The sequence below is a fragment of the Thamnophis elegans genome, chromosome 5 (assembly GCF_009769535.1).
Source record: "Thamnophis elegans isolate rThaEle1 chromosome 5, rThaEle1.pri, whole genome shotgun sequence".
Lineage (NCBI taxonomy): Eukaryota > Metazoa > Chordata > Lepidosauria > Squamata > Colubridae > Thamnophis > Thamnophis elegans.
Window position 1 is genome coordinate 81,079,345 of NC_045545.1, and position 20,277 is coordinate 81,099,621.

At 40.7% G+C, this 20,277-nt stretch overlaps 1 protein-coding gene across 1 annotated transcript in view; it reads left to right on the forward strand.

Annotated features, from left to right (window-relative positions):
- Positions 1-783: 783 nt before the first annotated feature.
- The window catches only part of TSHZ2 (teashirt zinc finger homeobox 2), a 284,995-nt gene continuing 265,501 nt past the window's right edge, over positions 784-20,277 (forward strand). Inside the window, 1 exon segment of the mRNA XM_032218753.1 lies at positions 784-957. Within this exon segment, the coding sequence (XP_032074644.1) occupies positions 918-957 (40 nt within the window). The 5' untranslated portion in view covers positions 784-917.

Sequence of the window (20,277 nt, forward strand, 5' to 3'; positions counted from 1 at the left end):
GTGTGTGTGTGTGAGAGAGAGAGAGGTATATGGATGTGGGTTAGGGTGCGTGCGTGCACGCGTGAGTGTGTGAATACCCAGATTTCCTTCCACCCCGAGAGCCCCTCCGTCCTCATCCACATCACTCTCAACCCGGCATCTGGCAGGCTGCAAACCTGCAGTTTCCTCGGCGGATAGTCGCCCAGCCGCCATAGAGAGAGAGAGAGAGAGAGCTACGCGAAGGAGGCGGAGAGGAGAAGGGGGAAAATAATAATACTACTAATAATAATAATAATAAACGGCCAGGGGGGGAAGACGAGGAAATAGCAACCCCCCCTCCATCTTCGCCAGCCGAGCCAACAGAACTATTCACGCATCCCGATTTTGTTATTTATTGATCCACTTTAAAAAAAAAAAAACCAACATTGCCCGGGCGCACAGCAAGGGTGCCTTGGATGTGCCTGGATGTCTGCATCAAAGGAAGTCTCGCAACAGTTCAAACAAAACAAGGGGGACCAAAAAGGCGGCCCCCCCTCAGCTCCCCCAGCGCCGTTTTGGTTGTAAGACAGAAAAGAGAAAGAAAGAGAAAGAGAGGGAGAAAAGAGCCCAAACAAAGCTGCCATCCTCCGCATCCCGAAAGACTCCGAACAGGTTGATCGCGCCCCGAAGGAGAAGCGAAGGCGCTCGGCGCTGGGGTTGCCGCCGTGCCCGTTGAGCGGCTGAGGAGGAGGGAAAAAAGGGAGAGGAAAACACACACACACACACACACACACACACACACACACCGAGAGAGACACACGCTCGCATACACACACACACACAGGCGCGCACGCCGAGAGTGAGGGAGAAAGAGAGAGAGAGGAAAAAAAACAAACCCCGCCAGCCTCGGAGCCGCTTCGGATCTGGGAAAGAGAAGTGAGGTTGGAGAAAGTACAGCGATGCCAAGGCGGAAACAGCAGGCACCCAAAAGGGCGGCAGGTAAGAAAGACGAGGCGAGGCGCCCCGGGCTCCACTTCCCCGCCTCCCCGGATCTGGCTGGTGGGTCATCCCTTTCAGACATTCCCTCCGTGGGTGCGTGACGGGGATTCAGACGCTTCGCGCGCCCGGTTTTGCCAGCAGGGTCTACCTCCGCCTCTTGCATTTATTTTTATAAATTTCTCTTTCCTTCGGCTCGGCTTCTCTCGCTTTGACACACACACACACACACAAGCACACACCGAGACATAAAAACACGCGCGCACGCACGCACCCCGAGCCCTCTTTCCTCAACTTGGACGGGATTTTTGAATCAGTTTCTTTTTGCAGTTTCCTCTCTTTTTTGACTTTTTTTGGGGGTGAGGGGGGGCGTGTTGGCGTTTCCCTTGCCCCGCTTTCCCAAGCTACAATTTTCTTAAACTTTCTCTCCCTCCCTCCCCCTTCCTTAACTTTCTTTCCCTTCACCGCCTCTCTTGGCATCCCCCCCCTCGCTTCGCTCCGGCTTGGCATCGCTTCGGGTATGGGTGTGTGTGTGTGCGTGTGTGATGGGGGGGAGGAGGTGTGGATGGACCGTTGGACCTGTATATTTTTGCAAAGGCAGGTGGCGTCCGGAAAGGACGGGCGATTTTTCTCTCTCTTTTTTTGAGGGGGGGGGGACGCTGAAAGGAGGTTGGGGGCGTCCGCCAGCGGTGCCGGTTTTTTTTTTTTTTTTTTTGGAAAGCTTTGTTTCTCGCTGCAGTTTTGAGACGCCCGTCCGGGAGAAATAGCTCGGGGGCGGGGGGGGGAGGCGGCGAAGCTCGGCTGTGCTGCGGATGAACCCGCCGGGTTGAAGTTCATTCAGCCCTTTGATCTCTTTGGCGTGCGAAAAAGAAAGGGAAAGCAAAGCGAAAGTCCGGCCGGAAACCGAGTTGAGCGTTCGGAGAGGGGGTGGGGTAGGGGTCGGCGACGGGCTGCTGAGCGGGGGGTGGGTTGGGGGGGAGGATCCCGTGCGGATCCGGGCTTCCCGCTGCCCAAAGTTGCCATGCGAGGCCCAAAAGGCCAAAGGCGGCGGGGCTGCGATTTGCAGGCGAGCCGGTGAGCTCGCTCAACTTTTGGAGGAAAGGGTGGGCGTAGGGAGGCCAGGCAGCGGACGCTCCCGAAGCTGAGAGCCGAAGGCTGGCCTGGCCGGGAAGGCGGTGACCGGGGGGGAGGCTTCGCCTTGGTCTGGCTGTGAGTTCAAGTTTGGTTCGGTGTACTTGGAAAGAGGTCCGAAGAGTTGTTGTTGGTGGCCTCTTTTTCACCAGTAGCCATAGAGGTGCGGAAGAAGTTGGTTTCTCTGTCGCCAGACCCACCCACCGAGGGGGGAGAAAAAAAACCCCAAAACCAACAACCAGCTTTCCAGTTGATTGCCAGCTTTGATTTGACATTTGATTGATCACCTGTCATCTTGCTGCCTTTGATCTATTCATTCTTGATATATATCAATAAATCACTCACTATGGTAACCTGAGTGCCAATGACGCAAGTCTTGCCCTCTAGACTCTTTTAGCCAGGCAAGTACAATTGTTATCTTGTTTGGCTTTAATGTGGGTGGGATTATTCTTTTATCTTCACCCCCCCCCCCTTTGGGGGGTCATTGTGTCCAGTTAGATTAAAGCTGTACAACAAAGAAAGTTGATTTTTTTAAAAAGCAAACAAACTTCCCTACCCATGAAACTATCTGGATGTTCAGGGCGATGTGCTGGAGTAAATGCCATAATGCTTGAGAATTGTTCGAAGTTGAAAATAAATTTGGAAGGAAAAGATTTGGGAAAGTTTTTCAAACATGATTCAGTTCAGTTGTAGGTGTGTGTGTGTGTAGTTCACATTCTTCATATTTGGAGTTTAATACACATAAAAGTACGCGAGAGAACTCATCTGTATATAAACTAATTTGCAAAGAAAATAGTACATGACTATTACTGTTAATATTACTATTATCTGTTTCACAGCAATGTAAAGGACTGCAGTTTCTTCTCCATATGCAAGGAGGTTTTTTTGGTGGGGGGGGAGAGAAAAAGAAAGAAAGAAATCTTTCTTGGTCTTTATGACTCTTCTTGTTTTTAAACTTCCCAAGCCTAATATGTCCTAAGAATAAAGTGTTTTTGAAACTTCTGCTATCATGAAAACTCATCATCTATATATACCTGCCATTTCAAAATGTTCCTCTCTTTGACTGTCTTAATAAATTGCTTTTCATTCAGAGTATGCACAAGATTAGAAAGAAACAGGATTGATGGCGAGGGGAAAGAATAGGAGGAGAGATGATACTGGGCAACAACAGCAAGTGATTTAATGGCATCTTCTTAACTGATTCACTGTAATGCCATCCTTGGCCTGGGCCCATGGTTATACTCCCTTGATCATTTATTTCTTGTAAAGGTTTCCAGGCAAATACTTTGGAAAACTTGGGCACACCTCACTTTCTCTGCTTACGGAATAATGCTTGTGATTCCCTTTCAACAGTGTCTTCTTTCGGGAATTCTTTTGTTTTCCACTCTGTATGGTTTCAGCTGGTTTCTTTAAGGGACAATTTAGTAGGGTTTTTTTTTTCCAAGAGAGTCCACCTGAAGCAAGATTAAACTGGATAACTGGGTGTGCATTATAGCTTAGCCATTGTTGTAAGATTACTTTTTTTTTCTTTCCCGCATTCCAATGAAAAAAAAAAGGTTCTGTTTTAATAGCTGAATACCGTCTCAAAGTCTCTGTGCCACAGTGTGGCCTTGGAACAGAAGGAGGAGGAAGGGAAGGAAATAATTGATTATCCCGATGTTTGGCACAACTATTCTCTCTTTGGCTTTCTTTATTGAGCCTTTAATCTTCCTCTTCAAAAGGGAGAAAGAGCAAAAAGGAAAAAAAAGAATTAAATGTTTGGGAAAGGTCTGTCTGATTCTTTTGTCTGATGATGAGTTTGACTGGGTTCGATTCAGTTTTTTTAAAAAAAGTTTACAACTTTTGAGACCGCCAGTCTGTAAGGGGGGGGGGGGGGGAGTTAAGTGATGGGATTTTGGATTTAGCTGTCTCTGTTATGGCTTGGATTTAATGCCTATGCAACAACTGTAAATAATTACATCCAAGCATCTACTTTGGAAACAGGTTTCTTTTCTGATTAATGAACATCGTAAAGGTTAGCGAAAACAAGCAAAGGAATCAAGGAGGATGGCCCGCTGGATCCTGGAAACATGACAATTTCTCTCTCCCCCCCCCCCATTAATTTTAAGCCATGACAACCTTATATTTTACAGAGTGCCGTAATGAAAATCAGCAATGTAAGTGGATAAGGGGATGAGGAAGGCACTTTTTTATCCTTCTCTCCAAAAGCATCTTCAGAAATGGTACTCGTGAGTCAGGGAAAACAGCAAGGGTCAGATGCATATGTTCCTCCGAACTCCTTTCTCAGCAGCAATTGTTCTTTTTGACTATTGTCTGCCTAATTCTTTGAGCAGATGTTTGGATATTTTTAGGTCAGTGCCTGACATTACATCATACCTTGACTTGCAATGATATATTATCATGTGCGTTGCTATCCTCCATCCCGAAAGAGCCCAAGGTGCTTTGCAGATTGTCTGTCTGATTCGCCTCTTCTGCCATGGCTGCAAGACAGCAGAAAATGCTCTCGCAGCCAATGAGATAACATAGAGGAGAAGAGAGGAAGAGGAGAATCAAGCCAGGTTGTTCCTGAATGACAAAAATGCAGGTGACTCTGGGAAATTGCCCGTTGTGTGACCCAACACAATGGAAAGGGAGGAACTAGGACTAAGACTGAATTGATATGTTAATTCAATTTTTTTTAAAAAAAAAAATCTATATCGGAAATAGCTTTCCCAATTCCACAGGATTAAGCTCTTCTCTCCTCCTAGGACTTGTCGAGATGTACATGTTTTATTTTGTACATTGTAAATTCGCTGTTCATTGCTCCTGAATGTAAACCTGAACTTAATAGTTGGCTTTTCTGCTTCCTCCCTGCCCTTTGGCTCCCCTTCCTACCTCTGTTGGGGCCTGAGAGGTTTCCCTTTTAAGAAGCAAAAGCCCCAAAGTACAACAGAGGAAAGAAAGAAAAGAAAAGGAGAGAGAGAGAGAGAGAGAGAGAGAGAGAGAGAGAGAGAGAGAGAGAGAGAGAGAAACCAGCTGCATCTACTTTGTTTATGGGAAGTAGAAATGAATAATGCAGAATTTGTTTTCATGAAAGTCCTCGTGTGGCAGTAAACATAAGGCTATTAGCAATCATTATTTAAAAGTTGCAATTTGCACCTTAATAGTACCAGTTATTAAAATAGCGAATGATACATTCAGATGGGGCAAATCTGCATTCTTCGGAGGCCGACTAGGGAAGACTCTGTTCTGATTTATGCTATCAGCACGCTCTTACCAATGAAAGCTTCGGCTTCGATATTTTGTTAGTCCTATGATTAGGAAAGATAATAAAACATTATTATCTTTAAGCAACATTAGGTGTAACGGGTTAGAGAAATGGTATGAGCCTTTCTTTCATTCTCTCGAGGAAACGAAAGAAATATTAAAAACAGGGCTGTAGACCTCAGAGCTCATAACACAGTCAAATGACTTGAAAACAAAACTCTCCGGAAAGAGGAATGGACAGAGATGGGTTGATCAGAGGAATGCATTCCCTAGTTCGTGGTTCAGACTATTGGATAGCGCCCAAAGTATATTAGGAATCCTCAAACTGCCCTGATTGTGCCCTGACCCCATCAGAAGGGAAAGGTAGGAAAAGGCCAGAGATATCACATGGTAACTTGTGACAAAAGTCCAGAGACCACTTGGCAATATAAAACCATGTTGCACACCTAGAAAATTGTTGCTTGGGGTTAAATCTATCTTGTACTATTCTGCCTCTAATTTTCTTTAGGATATCAGAATGGAACAGTGCACTGCACACGCACACACGCATACATACACAAACACAAATCACTGCATTTCCCTAGCGTTCAGGTCGTCCTGATAGAAGCAGCTCATGTCTATTGACAGTGGGTAATGATTAGAGTTTCCTCTGATTATCATCAATAATTACGCTAGCGTTCTTCACAGAACATGGTTATATCCAGCTGGGAAAATGCCTTATCTTGTGAAGGCCATTAGGTGAATAGAACTTTGCAGCCGAGCAGCTAGATTTGGCCATGGTGAATTGGCTGGGGTGAGTTGTCCCATTCCAGACCTATTGTCCCCCAACCTTACCCTCTTTTAAGGGCTGAATGCAAACACCACACGTTGTTTCTGAGCATTCGCATGACTGGCTGGGGCCGGACGAGCTATGTTCAAGAGCATGGTTGGAAGATAGCAGATGGGGTGGGCTAAAACTAAAACTAAACATGTGCAAACACAGTTGGAGTTGGGCAGCTATAAAAAAATTAAAAAGGAAAGGAAGGGAAACGAGAAAGGAAGGATGCAGGGAGGCAGGAAAGAATGAAAGAGGGCAGGAAGGAAGAAAGGAGGGAGGGAGGGAGGGAAGGAAGGTTCTCAGTGATTTACAGAGGTTCCTCTGCTTTTATCAAAATAATGAAAGCAATGTTGTATCACTGTGACCCACGTTTTATCACTTTCATAGTTGCCTGCAGTGTCACCACACATACATGAAAGGGCTGGCCCTTGTGTCATGACAGTGCAACTATTCCTTTTGCCTTCCCTTGAAGCCCTTGTCCTTAGGTTCCCCCCCTGGGCTTCCCCCAAAGTGGAGGGGGATAATGCTCATGCTTGCTTAGCTATGAGGAAGCCAAAGGGCATCTGTGCGACATCCAGGTGCCAGTGTACGATTATTTTTACAGCAGCCTGTCGGGGTTTTTTCTTCTTCTGGCATTTGATATCAGTAAAAGAATTTCTCCCACTGCGTTTTTCAGACTGGGAAGTATGGGCCCTCAAGGAGGTTGTGTAAAGCCATTGTGTAATAGAAAATGACAACAACATCAGAAGTAGCTTCTCTGCCATCTCCAATAGTAAAGTAAGGTTTTTTTAAAAAAAAAAACTCTGCAGAAGAGACTGTCAGGCAGTATTGGAGCGGGGGGGGGGAGGGAGGGGTTGTAGGGGGAGAGGAAGAATAGCCACTTGGGGAAGGAAGCGCTTGTAAATCAGATTTTAGAATCAGGATTAGTAAAGGATGCCTTTGCCATATCTTTTTATTTGATTTAAGCAGAGTGCTCTTGGCTCCAAGCTTTGCGGTCTTTGTAGGCAGCAAATTGCTAGTGAACTTTTTTTTAATCCCAGAGAGATTGAAATACGCTTCCTCGCTTTTTCTGACTTGTCCATACGTTGTATAGCATAATGACATTCAGATAGTGAGTTCTTTTGTATTTTGCGCATCACACCAATCTCCCAAGCTACCCCAAGTTTCCATTGTCCGTAGTCTCGAATTCCCACAGGATGAAACATTTACTACAGTTAATCCTTGATTTACGACCATAATTGACCCCAAAATTTCTGTTGCTAAGCGAAACATTTGTTAAGTGAATTTGGCCCCATTTTACGGTTTTTCTTGCCACAACTGTTAAGGGAATCACTACAGTTGTTCTGTTAGTAACACGGTTGTTAAGTGGATCTGGCCTCCCCCTTAACTTAGCTTGTCAGAAGTTCGCAAAAGGTGATCAGGCGACTCCAGGTCACCACAACTGACATAAAAACCACCATAAACAAGCATCCAACTATTGATCATGGGAATGCGGCAACAATTGTCACGTGTGAAAAAATGGTCATAAGTCACTTCAGTGCTGTTGTAACGTTGAATGGCCACTAAATGAATTGTTGTAAGTTAAGGACTACCTGTATATTATTTCAAATGTTGGTACTAGCCACCTTTATACATCTGTTAAGATGTTGCATATAAAGCTACTCTGGAATGGTGTGCATCTATAGAACAGTTAATAAAGACTTCTAACCAGGATTTACAATTTTTCTAACCCGAGTAACTTCCTCCAATGTAACTGAAAACAATTTATGCTAAAGGTGTTCCTAGGTATGATATCACATCAAGTGAAACTCAATACTATCAAGAAGTTTTCTTCCATCTCTTCCTCTGACGCCTTTACCCCCACCCCCTCCTTAAACCGCAAACTCCAGGAAATTTGTTTTACATACTCTTTGGTGCCAATTTTACTTCCAGTTTTAGCATGTGAAATATTTGACTTTAGTGAAGCTCCAAAATGCACAGAATTTAAAAGCTCAGAGGCTGATTTATGCAAGCAATCCAATGTGAATATTTAAGGGATGAAACAACAGTTGCGAATCTGGATTCATTCTGGTTCTTTTTTTAAATATCCTTTGTAAAAAGTGTTCCCCCCCCCCCCCCAAGATCTTCCTTTCCCAAGATCTAGTGGTGAAAGTAGCTTATTGTTAATTTTATTAAGACAGCTTGGTTTTTGCTTGCTAGGAATATATATATATATATATATATATATATATATATATATATATATATATATATATATATATATATATATGTGTGTGTGTGTGTGTGTGTGTGTGTGTGTGTGTGTGTGTGTGTGTGTGTGTGTATGTATGTATGTATATGTGTGTGTGTGTGGTATTTGTGTGTATGTATGTATATCTATATCTATATCTATATCTATATCTATATCTATATCTATATCTATATCTATATCTATATCTATATCTATCTATCTATCTATCTATCTATCTATCTCTATCTCTATCTCTATCTCTATCTCTATCTCTATCTCTCTATCTATCTATCTATCTATCTATCTATCTATCTATCTATCTATCTATATATATATATATATATATATATATATATATATATATATATATATATATTTGTGTATATATTTAGTGTCACAACCCCTGGTAAGCCCCAATTATGGAAAGAAGCTAACTGCCTCCATCATCTGTCAATCGGCTCGTCACAAGAGTCCATCACGACAGAAACCCAATATTTTTACTGTTGCTTTTGTTATATTTGTGTTTTATTTGTGTATATATATATGTTGTATTTGTGCTGATAGATCTAATCTAATATTAATTTTATATATTATATATATATATATATATATATATATATATATATATATATATATATATATATATATATATATATATATATATTTATTTTCCCACAAGTAGCAGGGTGGCATTAAGAGTCTTGCCTTTGAGCCAGCCGGAAATACTAGCAATGTAAACTATTTTGGCTTCATTCCTTCAGCAAATTGATTTTGTATTGTTGGTCCAGCTTGACAAAGCCATTGGAGGGGAACTTACTCCTAAGTATCTGTACAAAGGATTACTGCCTGGACTTTATTTCTAGATTTGGCATTAAAAAGAAGATGAGATTAGGTTCTTAATCCAAAAGAAAAGGGATATTGTTAAATTTAGAGCATGAGCTGCATTTTATTCTTCGCTGTCCTGCCGAACTGCTCTACTGAATCTTTGGGGAAGTCTTGATTGTTTTTATTATAGTTGCTTTAAATCTTATAGCAGTTCCCCCCCCCACTTCTCCATTTGCATGGCATTATCGGTATTGTGTTTTCTTAAATTATATATGTCGTTCTGGGATGCTCTTCTGCATCCTCCCTATAAAATGGTTCTATTTTGCTAGTGGTATAAAACATCATGCTACCTTTGAGAGATTATTAAAATGGGCTATTTTATTTGGATTGCAGTTTCAGGAAACAGAATCTAAACATTTGTGAATATCCATTTCCACTCTAGTATGCTAAAAGCACCATTTACACGGAGCTTTTTTTTTTTTAATATTATAATAACCTCTGATTTTCACATTTCTTTAACCTTAAAAAAAATAAAACCGGAGGCTTAAAGCACCTTTTGCACAATAGAAATCTTTTCATTTTGAAACAAAACCAAAAAATCAGCGCATGCACACACCCTATAAATAACCCATCACAGAGAATAATTCCTTTGCTAGATTTCTTAGGCATCACAGACAAGCAGTTTCCCCCAAGCATTTTGACATGTGCTTTTTGGTGACGAGTGTTGATTGTTACCTTGTTTTTAAAACCTAGATTTTCTCCATATGACACATTTTTGGAGGGGAACCCCCCCCCTACTCCATTATTGTTATGATTGCCCTTGTTTATAAACTTCCTGCTTCTAATGACTCGAGAGTATTCCTGCAACTATTGCCATTAGGAAATCTTGTTATTCTCCAGCCTTTGAGCCATAAAATATAAATTCCATTCCCACAATCTACGTATTCTTTTTTTTTGGTCTGACTTTCTTTCCAAACTTGCTTTCTGTTTAGAGTGTTCTAGCAAGAAAAAAATTAGATTTGACTTTGGAAGATGTGTGAGAGGAAATACTGTTGCGCAACTGCAGTGATTTGTTAGCATCTTTTGAGCTGGTTTCACTGATGCCATCCTTGGTCTACATAAAAGATTAAAATGGATACTTTGAAAACAAAGTGGTGTCTGTCTGTCTTCTATCTATCTATCATCTATCTATCTATCTATCTATCTATCTATCTATCTATCTATCTATCTATCTATCTATCTATCTATCTATCTGATTTATATGGCAACCAACTCATTCTCAGTGACTCAGGGCAGCTTACAAAATATAAATATCTTCTTCAGCCAAAATATAAATATCTTCTTTAGCTTGAAAAAGCTTCTTGGATGAGAAGCAAAATGTTTTCAAGGAAAAAATAAAACCCAAGAAAATCCAGTTGACTTTTGAAAATCACTTTTTGGGGCAATAGCTTGATGAAATTTACCTTTTGTTGTCAAGCTAAAAAAAATGAAAATAAAACCAAAATTCTCTCTGGGTATAAAAAGTTTTCAACAAGAGAAGGAAAGCTTCTTTCTCTCTTAAGAAACATACTGTATTTTTAGTTTTGGGAAAATAAGGGGGGAAAGGCCCAATGATGGCTAGCTTTTCAAACATCATGAAAAAGCTGCCTGTGATATATCTCTTGGCTGTTTAACATGGCTAAACAAAACTGATCAGAGCTAAGTGTACCTTCTTCTAAGACAACCAACCTATAAATAAGTGTAAATAACTCTCTTTGCTCCTTCTTTGAGGCAGGTGATAGCTGTCCTTCTCCCAAACCCCACAAGCAAAAGCACATAAAGGGAGAGCCAACCTACATGAGAAATGAAGCATTAGTGATCTTTCTAACGCAACGGAAAACAAAAGAAGGAAAAAGGAAAAACCCACATCTTAAAACAGCAAGGCGTAATTAGAAATTGTTCTTTTGTTATAGAAGAGAAGAGGTTCTCTTCCCTCCCACCCCTCAATTGAAGGAGCCCTTATGCTTTTTTTTTTTTTAACGACATCTTAGCATGCTTCTACTTGCATTACAAACTGGAGAAAAGGCAGGGTAAGGAAGTTACTTTCCAGGCAAGGCTGCCTGGCTCTCTGGCTGTTACTCACTTAGAAGAGGTTGTTTTTTTCCCCCAGTCCTAGCTGATTTTGTCCCTTATTTTCAGGGCTCGCGCCAAAATTTATTCCGATAGTATTTTCCATCCGAAGCAATGAAATCCAAGCAGGGTTGAGAGCCAACAGCTTTGCAGGAAGGCTTGCAAAGTAAAGTAAAAAAAAATGTGTCACAAAAGCACCTTCTTTCTTTTATGCTCCTCATGATGATAAACATAGCATTGTTCAACTTTATTGGGAGAGGTTGTGGGGGGGAACCCGAAGGAAAAAGTTGTAGCGTCAAAGCTGCTTTTCGATTGTATTAATGGAAATTCATCTCGGTATATTGCATCTATTATTTCTCTTTCTGGCTCTTTGCTATATATTTGCTCCTTGCGTTCAATATAAAACTGCTATCATCTAATGATACCCTACCTTATTAAAGTTGTTCACGATGCAAAAGGGACCACAGTAGGTGCCGTCTTCTACCATAAATGGTTATGGAAAAGCCGGGCCGCTGAATGTGTGAAAATAACACAATCCATCTCGAATAACCATTAAACCTGGGCATGTCAGAAAAGAACGACAGCCACTACAGAAAACTTTTTTTTTTACTGCAAAAGAACCATAGCCGTAGCCCCAGGTGGCATATCTGAGAAGCAATAAGATTTTTAAGAAGCTCTTGGCTCTTCCTAGATCACCCTCAGAAGGGTAATTTAATTGAAAAACCTGTTTGCTGGAGTTTGTCTATGTAAACAGGCAAGGCCCAGTTTTCCTTGGATCTCTTTTCTGGATTTTGTTAATAGTTACTTGAAAGGGGGGACAGAGACCAAAATAAATTTGAAGTGGTTTGGGTTTCGTGCCTCAGCAGGGGGTTGGACTAGAAGACCTCCAAGGTCCCTTCCAATTCTTCTATTCTATTCTATGCTATTCTATGCTATGCTATGCTATGCTATGCTGCGTTGCGCTGCGCTGCACTGTGCTGCGGTACAGTATGCTATTTTCTCATCCCACCCCTTGAAACATTGAACTTAAATGCTGAAGGTTGTAACTGGTAAATATATATATATATATTTACTATTATAAGAAAATGCTATTAAATATCCTCCAAGCACATTCCTACTTAGAATATTTGGCTTGTTTCTATAAGATTCCTTTACAGTTTGCCTTGGAAAAAGAATATCGTGCTGTTTGTGATTTTAATGAAAATAATTACATCCATCAAAATCCACAGGGTGATTTCAGCTCTTCGTGTAACTGTAGAGAAAGAAAAAGAAGGGGAAAAAAAGAAATGAATGCTTTGGATTGAACGGAAAGCAGTAGAATGTAAAAATCAAAAGCTGTGCACAGTCTTTTTGATTGTAACATTTAGATGGAGGATTTGTTCTGTTCAATTATTGTTTTTTTTAAAAAAATATTTAGTTATACTACAGTGGTAAACGTTTGCTTTTATATATGGCCAAATTTGAGAATTTATGGTTCTAAAAGGTTCACTTCGTTTCTATCCACAAGGTGAATGAGATTTTTGTTTTAAAGGAAATGGCTGGGATTTTTTTAAAGACACAAAATACCAATTTGGGATTCCAAAAGAGACAAAGCATGCTGGGCCCCATGGAATTCAAATGGCAGTGTTGACAAACATGGCCAAATAGGTAGAACAGGGTCATAAAAAGGAGAGTTATGGCAGACAGGAAGGATCCTCTTATCTCATTCAAAACAGGAAAGGTGAAATGTACATTGTCTACCCCAAATAAAGCCGTCAAAGAATCTGGTGCTAAGTTAAAAAAAAAAAAAGCAGCTATATGTGTTCTGGGAATTTGTATCAATCTGTGCGATAGGGAGAAGTCTATCTACCGCTGTGACTTCAGCATGTGCTGTTTGAGCATCACCAAAGGACCTATTGAAATTATTTACTTCCTTAAACAGCTGTGATAGATAGTTGTACAGTGTGTATCTTTCCCTTATTCTGTCTCTTGTCACAGTCATATTAACAATACCATCGACTCAACTCCACGCTAAAGAGTGTGAAACGTAAAAAACGCATCATTCTTCCCTAATTTATTTTATGCTACAGGAAGAACCCTGTGGCCTGATTCCCCTTCCCAATAATAATAATATACCAACCTATTGTTGGTATATTATTATTATTATTATTATTATTATTATTATTGCTATTATTACAATACAATTGTATCACAGCGGCCAGTTGTTTCGCTGCATTTGGCATTGGTTACTAGTCGGGCCCCATCCAGGGGCCTAGGACGTTGTAATGTATTTTCGTAATATGCGTGCAGATCCAAGCAGTGCAGCTTTTTGCATTTGACTGGTGGTGATTTTGTCAATTTTTAACTGTTTTAAATGTAATTCCAGTGCTTTTGGAATAGCACCCAGTGTGCCAATTACCACTGGAATTACCACTGCTGGTTTGTGCCATAGTCGTTGAATTTCAATTTTTAAGTCCTGGTATTTTGCGATTTTTTCATGTTCCTTCTCAGCGACCCTGCTATCACCTGGTATTGCGATGTCTATGATTGTGACCTTATTTTTCTCAACCAGTGTGATGTCTGGTGTATTATTATTATTATTATTATTATTATTATTATTATTATTATTATTATTATTATTGTTATTATTATTATTATTGTTGTTGTTGTTATTTTTATTTTTATTATTATTATTATTATTATTATTATTATTATTATTATTATTATTATTATTAATTCTAGTGGAGATGTTTTCCCACAACATGTTCTCACATTTTATTAGGAGATCAAAGTGAAATTAAAATTAGGTGAAATTGTTTTTTTTTTAAAAAAAAAAACGGTGACAAAAGGAATACGCTATTCCTTCACGCTCCAAGTGATTGAATGCAAATTTGTCCACCAGATTGGTCTACAAATCTGTAAGAATTGCTGCATAAAATAGATTGTAGAAATTGTGGAAAGAAGCAATGGAGGGAAAATAATCAAGGAGAGAGAAGCAATCTAGAACTAAGAAGAGATTTCCTGACAATTAGAACAATTAATCAGTGGAACGACTTGCCTCCAGAAGTTGTGAGTACTTCCCACACCGGAGATTTTGAAGAAGAGATTGGACAACCATTTGTCTGAAATGGTATAGGGTTTCCTGCCTGAGCAGGGGTTGGACTAGAAGACCTCCAAGGTCCCTTCCAACCTGGTTATTCTGTTAAATAATTATTGTGAAGTTCTGTGGCACAGGGTAAATGTGTCTATCGTTGGCTTTTTAAAAGTCCATTAATGTGACTCACTGTGTGCATTGTGAAAATTCCAAAGCTTTCAATACTGTGCCATGTTCTAGCTTGAAAGGTTCTGTATTAACTTGACCATTAACCCCCCTCCCCCATAACTCACTTGTTTTTCTCATCATGGAATTCAAGACTGCCTGCATTAAACTTCCATACCCCTTCTACCTAAGTACTTATTCAGTTTCAGCACGACCGTTGCTTTATCTGTCCTCAGGTCCATGTCAGGTGGTGTCTTCCTGCCATAAGAAGGATAAAGAACAGGTTATAAAATGAGAAAAATGTGGAACAGGTTATTGTAAATGTTTAAACACTTCTTCTCTTTTTCTGCCTGTGTTTTTGACAGACCTGCTGAATTTCCGCAGTGTTGACCTTTCCTGCAAGAAACGTAGTCATTTAAATGAGGTGGAAATTTCAATGAAAATATTTCCCTTTGCATTCCCATTTGGCCACTTTGCTTATGTTTGGTACTGCTACCCGAGAAGCGGTTTCCTCCCTGGGTGCTGCTAGCTCTACTATGACCCATTGATAGATCTGTTGGAGAACAGAGTCCATTCCATAGAGATGGTTCTGGGTTCAATCTTTTTTGCATTTCCACTTGAGGAAACAAAATAATATGAAATCTGCTGGAGAACCTGGATGAACCAGCCTTCTTTAGCCTGACTAAGAATTTGGGAATTGTAGCCCCAGAGAGCCATTTGTCTGAAATGGTACTGGTCTCCTGCTTGAGTAGGAGGTTAAATTGGAAGATCTCCAAGGTCTATTCTGTTATTCTAACACCATTTATTTCCCATGTTTGATTGATTCATTTCCTTACTTATTCAGTTTAAATATGCTTCTCTCAAGGCAAAACATGTAAGAAAGCTTCAGCAATAAAATCATATGAAGTTAAAAACACAATGTCAGGCTTGGAAGCCATCTTTGTATTGGGCCTCTGGCTTGCCACATGTTCAAACCAGGGGTGAAATTCAGCAGGTTTTGACAGGTTCTGGAGAACCGGTAGCGAACATTTTGAGTAGTTTGTGAAGAACCACCAAATACTATCTCTGGCTGGCCCCAGAGTACGGTGGGAAGGAGATTTTGCAATATCCTTCCCCCCAGGAGTGGGAATGGAATGGAGATTTTAGAGTATCCTTCACCTGCCATGCCCACCAAGCCATGCCCACAGAACCAGTAGTAAAAAAACGAATTAACCATGGATTCAAACATATTCTACTGTGGGAAACTGGGAGGGGGAGATTGTATGGAGCATGGGAGACATGTAGCCAAAATAACATTCCTTCTCAGAGAATCAAGGTCATCTTGTCCCTGCACCTGGACTGATGTGGATGGGAGGAATCTTCCTTCGTGACAGTGGCTGATTGGGCCATGTGATGGACACGGGGGTGCTGGGGCAGGGTCTTGAACGTTCAACTGAGTGGGGGAAAGCCTGGGAGGTCTCAGATTCAGGTTTTTTCCAGATGTGCCAACATGGTTTCTTTAATAAATTTGAATTTTGAGGAATCTCTAGCCTCGGATTCTTATTTGATGGAGGATGCTATTTAGAACCCTGACACACAGTACTGGTGTCAATGCAACCAAAAGGTATCAGCAACTAAACATAAATGCCCACTCCCAACTTTTCTGCAGAAGTTCAAAATAGCTTATATGGTGATTCCAACTTTATTCCTACAAGAATCCTGAAGGTAGGTTGGGTTGAACTTCCATGGTGAAGAGTACACTTGGAACAGGGTCTACACAATCCTAGTCCAACTCTTATTGTTGAAGCAAAACCATCTTTTTGCAAGAACAGAACCATATAATACATGCAGGGAAGGCCTCAGAAAATAATTTGGTATTAATATATTTTATTTATTTATTATGCATGTTTTATGCCACTTCAATCAATTTTGACTCTAAGCAGCATAAATATTTATGTTGCTTCAATCAATTTTGACTCTAAGCGGCATAAATATTGTTGCTGTTTCACAATCCGGGACTTCCATGCAACGCACATGGGTTTTTTCCCCCCGATGGTAAAAAAATGGGATCATTTGGCCTGATGAAGAGGGGACCCAACAGTTCCCCCCTCTTCATTCAATTCAATTTAAGCAGCATTCAAAGTTCCCCAATCACACTCCAGCACATAAAAGATTTTTCTACTCTGGCTACGAGAGCCAAGGTGGCGCAGTGGTTAAATGCAGCACTGCAGGCTACTGCTAGATCAGCAGGTCAGCGGTTCAAATCTCACCGGCTCAGGGTTGACTCAGCCTTCCATCCTTCCGAGGTGGGTAAAATGAGGACCCAGATTGTTGGGGGCAATATGCTGACTCTCTGTAAACCGCTTAGAGAGGCCTGAAAGGCCTATGAAGCGGTATATAAGTCTACTGCTATTGCTATTGCTATTGCTATTCTCTGTCTCCCTCTTTCCCACCCTCTTTCTTCCTCCCTCCCTCCCTCTCTCTCCCCTCTCTTCCTGTGTCCCTCTCCCTCTTTCCCTCCCTCTCCTTCTCTCTCTCCCTCTCCTCTGTCTCTCCCTCTTCTCTCTCTCTCCCTCTCCTTCTCTCTCCTTCTCCCTTGTTTTCTCCCTCTTCTTCTCCCTCTCCCTCTTTTTCTCCCTCTTTTTCTCTCTCCCTCTCTCTCTCCATCTCCCCCTCCCTCTTCTCTCTCTCCCTCCCTCCCTCTCCTTTCCCTCCCTCCCTCTCCCCTCTTCTCCCTCTCCCCCTCTGCACCCTCCTCCCTTCTCCCTCTTTCTCCAATGATGGCCTCACTAAAGATAACTGAGACTAAACTAGTTGTAAATGGAAGAGTAATCATTTCATCCGCTTGGAAAAAGTTGGAAAATCTTTCACCAGTTTCAAAACCATTTCTGCAAAAGTATGCAAAGTCTAAGGCTGTGCCTTAGATTTATTGCAATGTGTCCACGTAGCATTCTCAAGCAATTATATCACAATGGTCAATGTTGAATGGCGTTGAGGAAAGAGTGGATAATGGAGTGTTAGTGTCAGGGGGTTGACTCCCAGTTGATTCACACACAGCCTGATTTTCTCATCAATGGTTAATCAGATTCCCATAACTGTTAACATTTAATCCCTCATCTGGGAATTCCATTTTTTTTAAAAAAAAACAACCTCTAATGAAAATTGTTCCATGGGGGGAAATATTGTATCACAAAACAAATCAGTGTTTCCATACATCAGCATCACAAGGAAACTATGAAGAGCAAAAAAACAAATCAGCAAAAAAAATGTAAGAAAATTGTTTATACTTAAAGTGCCACACCACACTTAGTTATGAAGGTCTTTGCTGCATCTACATTCAGAACTTTTGCGCTGACTTTTGGCCTTGGCCAAGCCAGAAGCAAAACTATCTTGGTCTACAAATTTATCCAGTGGATGTACCAATGGTCTGGGTTAAAAGCGGGAGAAGAAACAGAGAAAGAAAGACAGATTGATCCAAGAGACAGAGTAAGAAAGATTCGGGGCAGATACAGTGAGAACACAGGAAATTAAAATTTTAAAGTATTCTGCGGCCTCAGATAAAATGTAGATTCCGAAAACATTTTTAATATAGTCAGCATGATTACTAATTGAGCCTTAAAACTTATTCTCTCAACTATAATACACGTTTCTTACTAATCATCCATGCTCATGTCATTTCTTCTCAATTGTGTGTAATAGCAATTATTTAATAGTGCTGCATCCCTCCCCCCAGAGAGTAGAAATGGAGTACAGTATATCTGTGGATGGGTACACTATCCTTACAGCTGTATGTCTGGAATTTGGTGAGGCACGTCTAATGCTTAAGAGAGATTACCCTGTTGCTGGCTATGAGAAGGGAAAGCGTTTCTCATACTTTCTATGCACTGATGAAATCTAAATTATTTTGCGACTGGTTCTTTGGGCATGGCTTGGTGGGGGGGAGTCATGTGACTGGGTGGGCGTGGCCAGCTTTTTTTCACTTTTTAAAGCATTTTTTACTACCGGTTATGACGAATAGGTAGTAAAAAATGCTTTAAAAATGGAGAAAAAAGTTCTGACAATTGCACAGCTCCCAGATCGTGACCCGTCAAAACCGCGTTCCACAAAAGCGCGGTCGACGAAAGCGCGTATGTGATGTCATCACAGCGCGACGAAAAAGATCGAAAAATTGAAATAAAAATTAAATTACAGCAAGCCGATTCACATAAAGGTAAGGGTTAGGTTTAGGGTTAGGGTTAGGGTTAGGGTTAGGTTAAGGGTTAGGGTTAGGTTTAGAGCGTTAGCGTTACGTTTAGCGTTATGTTAAGGGTTAGCGTTAGGTTTTTTGTTAGGTTAAGGGTTAGGTTTAGGGTTAGGTTAAGGGTTAGGTTTAGGGTTAGGTTTAGGGTTAGGTTTAGGGTTAGGTTTGGGGGGGTTAGGGTAAGGTTTTCGCTTTATTTTTACATTTTTCGATCTTTTTCGTCGCGCTGTGATGACGTCACATACGCGCTTTCGTCGACCGTGCTTTTGTCTACCGTGGTTTTGTGGTGGAACCCTCCCAGATGATACGCGCAATTGTCTGAACCTTCCCCCCTCCACTTTTTAAAGTATTTTTTAATACCGGTTCCGGTGAATAGGTAGTAAAAATGCTTTCAAAATTGAAAAAAAGGTTCCGTGACAAGCAGCTGTGCTGCACGATCGTCGGAGCCTTTTCCCCCACTTTTTAAAGCATTTTTTACTACCAGTTTCAGTGAATAGGTAGTAAAAAATACTTTAAAAAGTGTGTGGGGGAGGTTCTGATGATCACACGGCACCTTTTTTTCACTTTTTAAAGCTTTTTTTTTTTTTACTATTGGTTCAGGCGAATCTTAGTATTTATTGCTACCGGTTCTAGTGAACTGGTTAGAACCGGTAGCATTTCATCCCTGTTCCTGTGCCAGGGTTCCAAGTAACACATTTTCTGGATTGCAGCCCACACATTATCCTTTCACATCGTTTAAAGTCACCACTTTTCCCCCATTGATCTCAGATCAATAAATCTGTTCTGAAATTGAGGATGTGGTTAGTTGCAATCCTTCTCAAGCTATACAAAAGAAAAACACTTTAAATGTTCAGGAAACTGGGTGTATGGTGCCTGCCTCCAAATTGTAACACACTTCTTAGTTTTGCCTACCGAAGCTGTATTTTGTTTTTCATCAAGGTGGTGAGAGATGTAGAACCCACTTCATAAAAATGCATTGTTTAATATCACAAATAAGACTCCACTTGGCAGTTTTCCCTAAGAACACCTCTTAATATGAACTGTCAAGATGTCTAAAGATGTTTCTTAGTTGTAAGCATTTAATTATTTGTGACACTCACACTAATATTCAGAGATGTGTGTGTGTGTGTGTGTTGGTGGGGAATAATGGTATTAAATATTTTCTCTTGTCAAAAAGTAACAAAACATTACGTGCGTGGCAAACTCTTCATTATTTTCATAAAACTTATTTGTGGCAAATTTTTATCGCTAAAACTGAAAGTGAATACCAATGTTCATATTATGTTTTTGATGCTCCATATTGTACAAACTTAATTACGACAAAATGGTTAAAATATGGTTGAGAATATCATTTTTGAAATTTGGGGATCAGATAATGGAACACCTTATTTCCTGACAGTGAGAACAATTAATCAATGGAACAGCTTGCCTCTGGAAGTTTTGGGTGCTCCATCACTGGAGATTTTCAAGAGGAAATTGGACAGCCATTTGTCCAGAATGGTATAGTG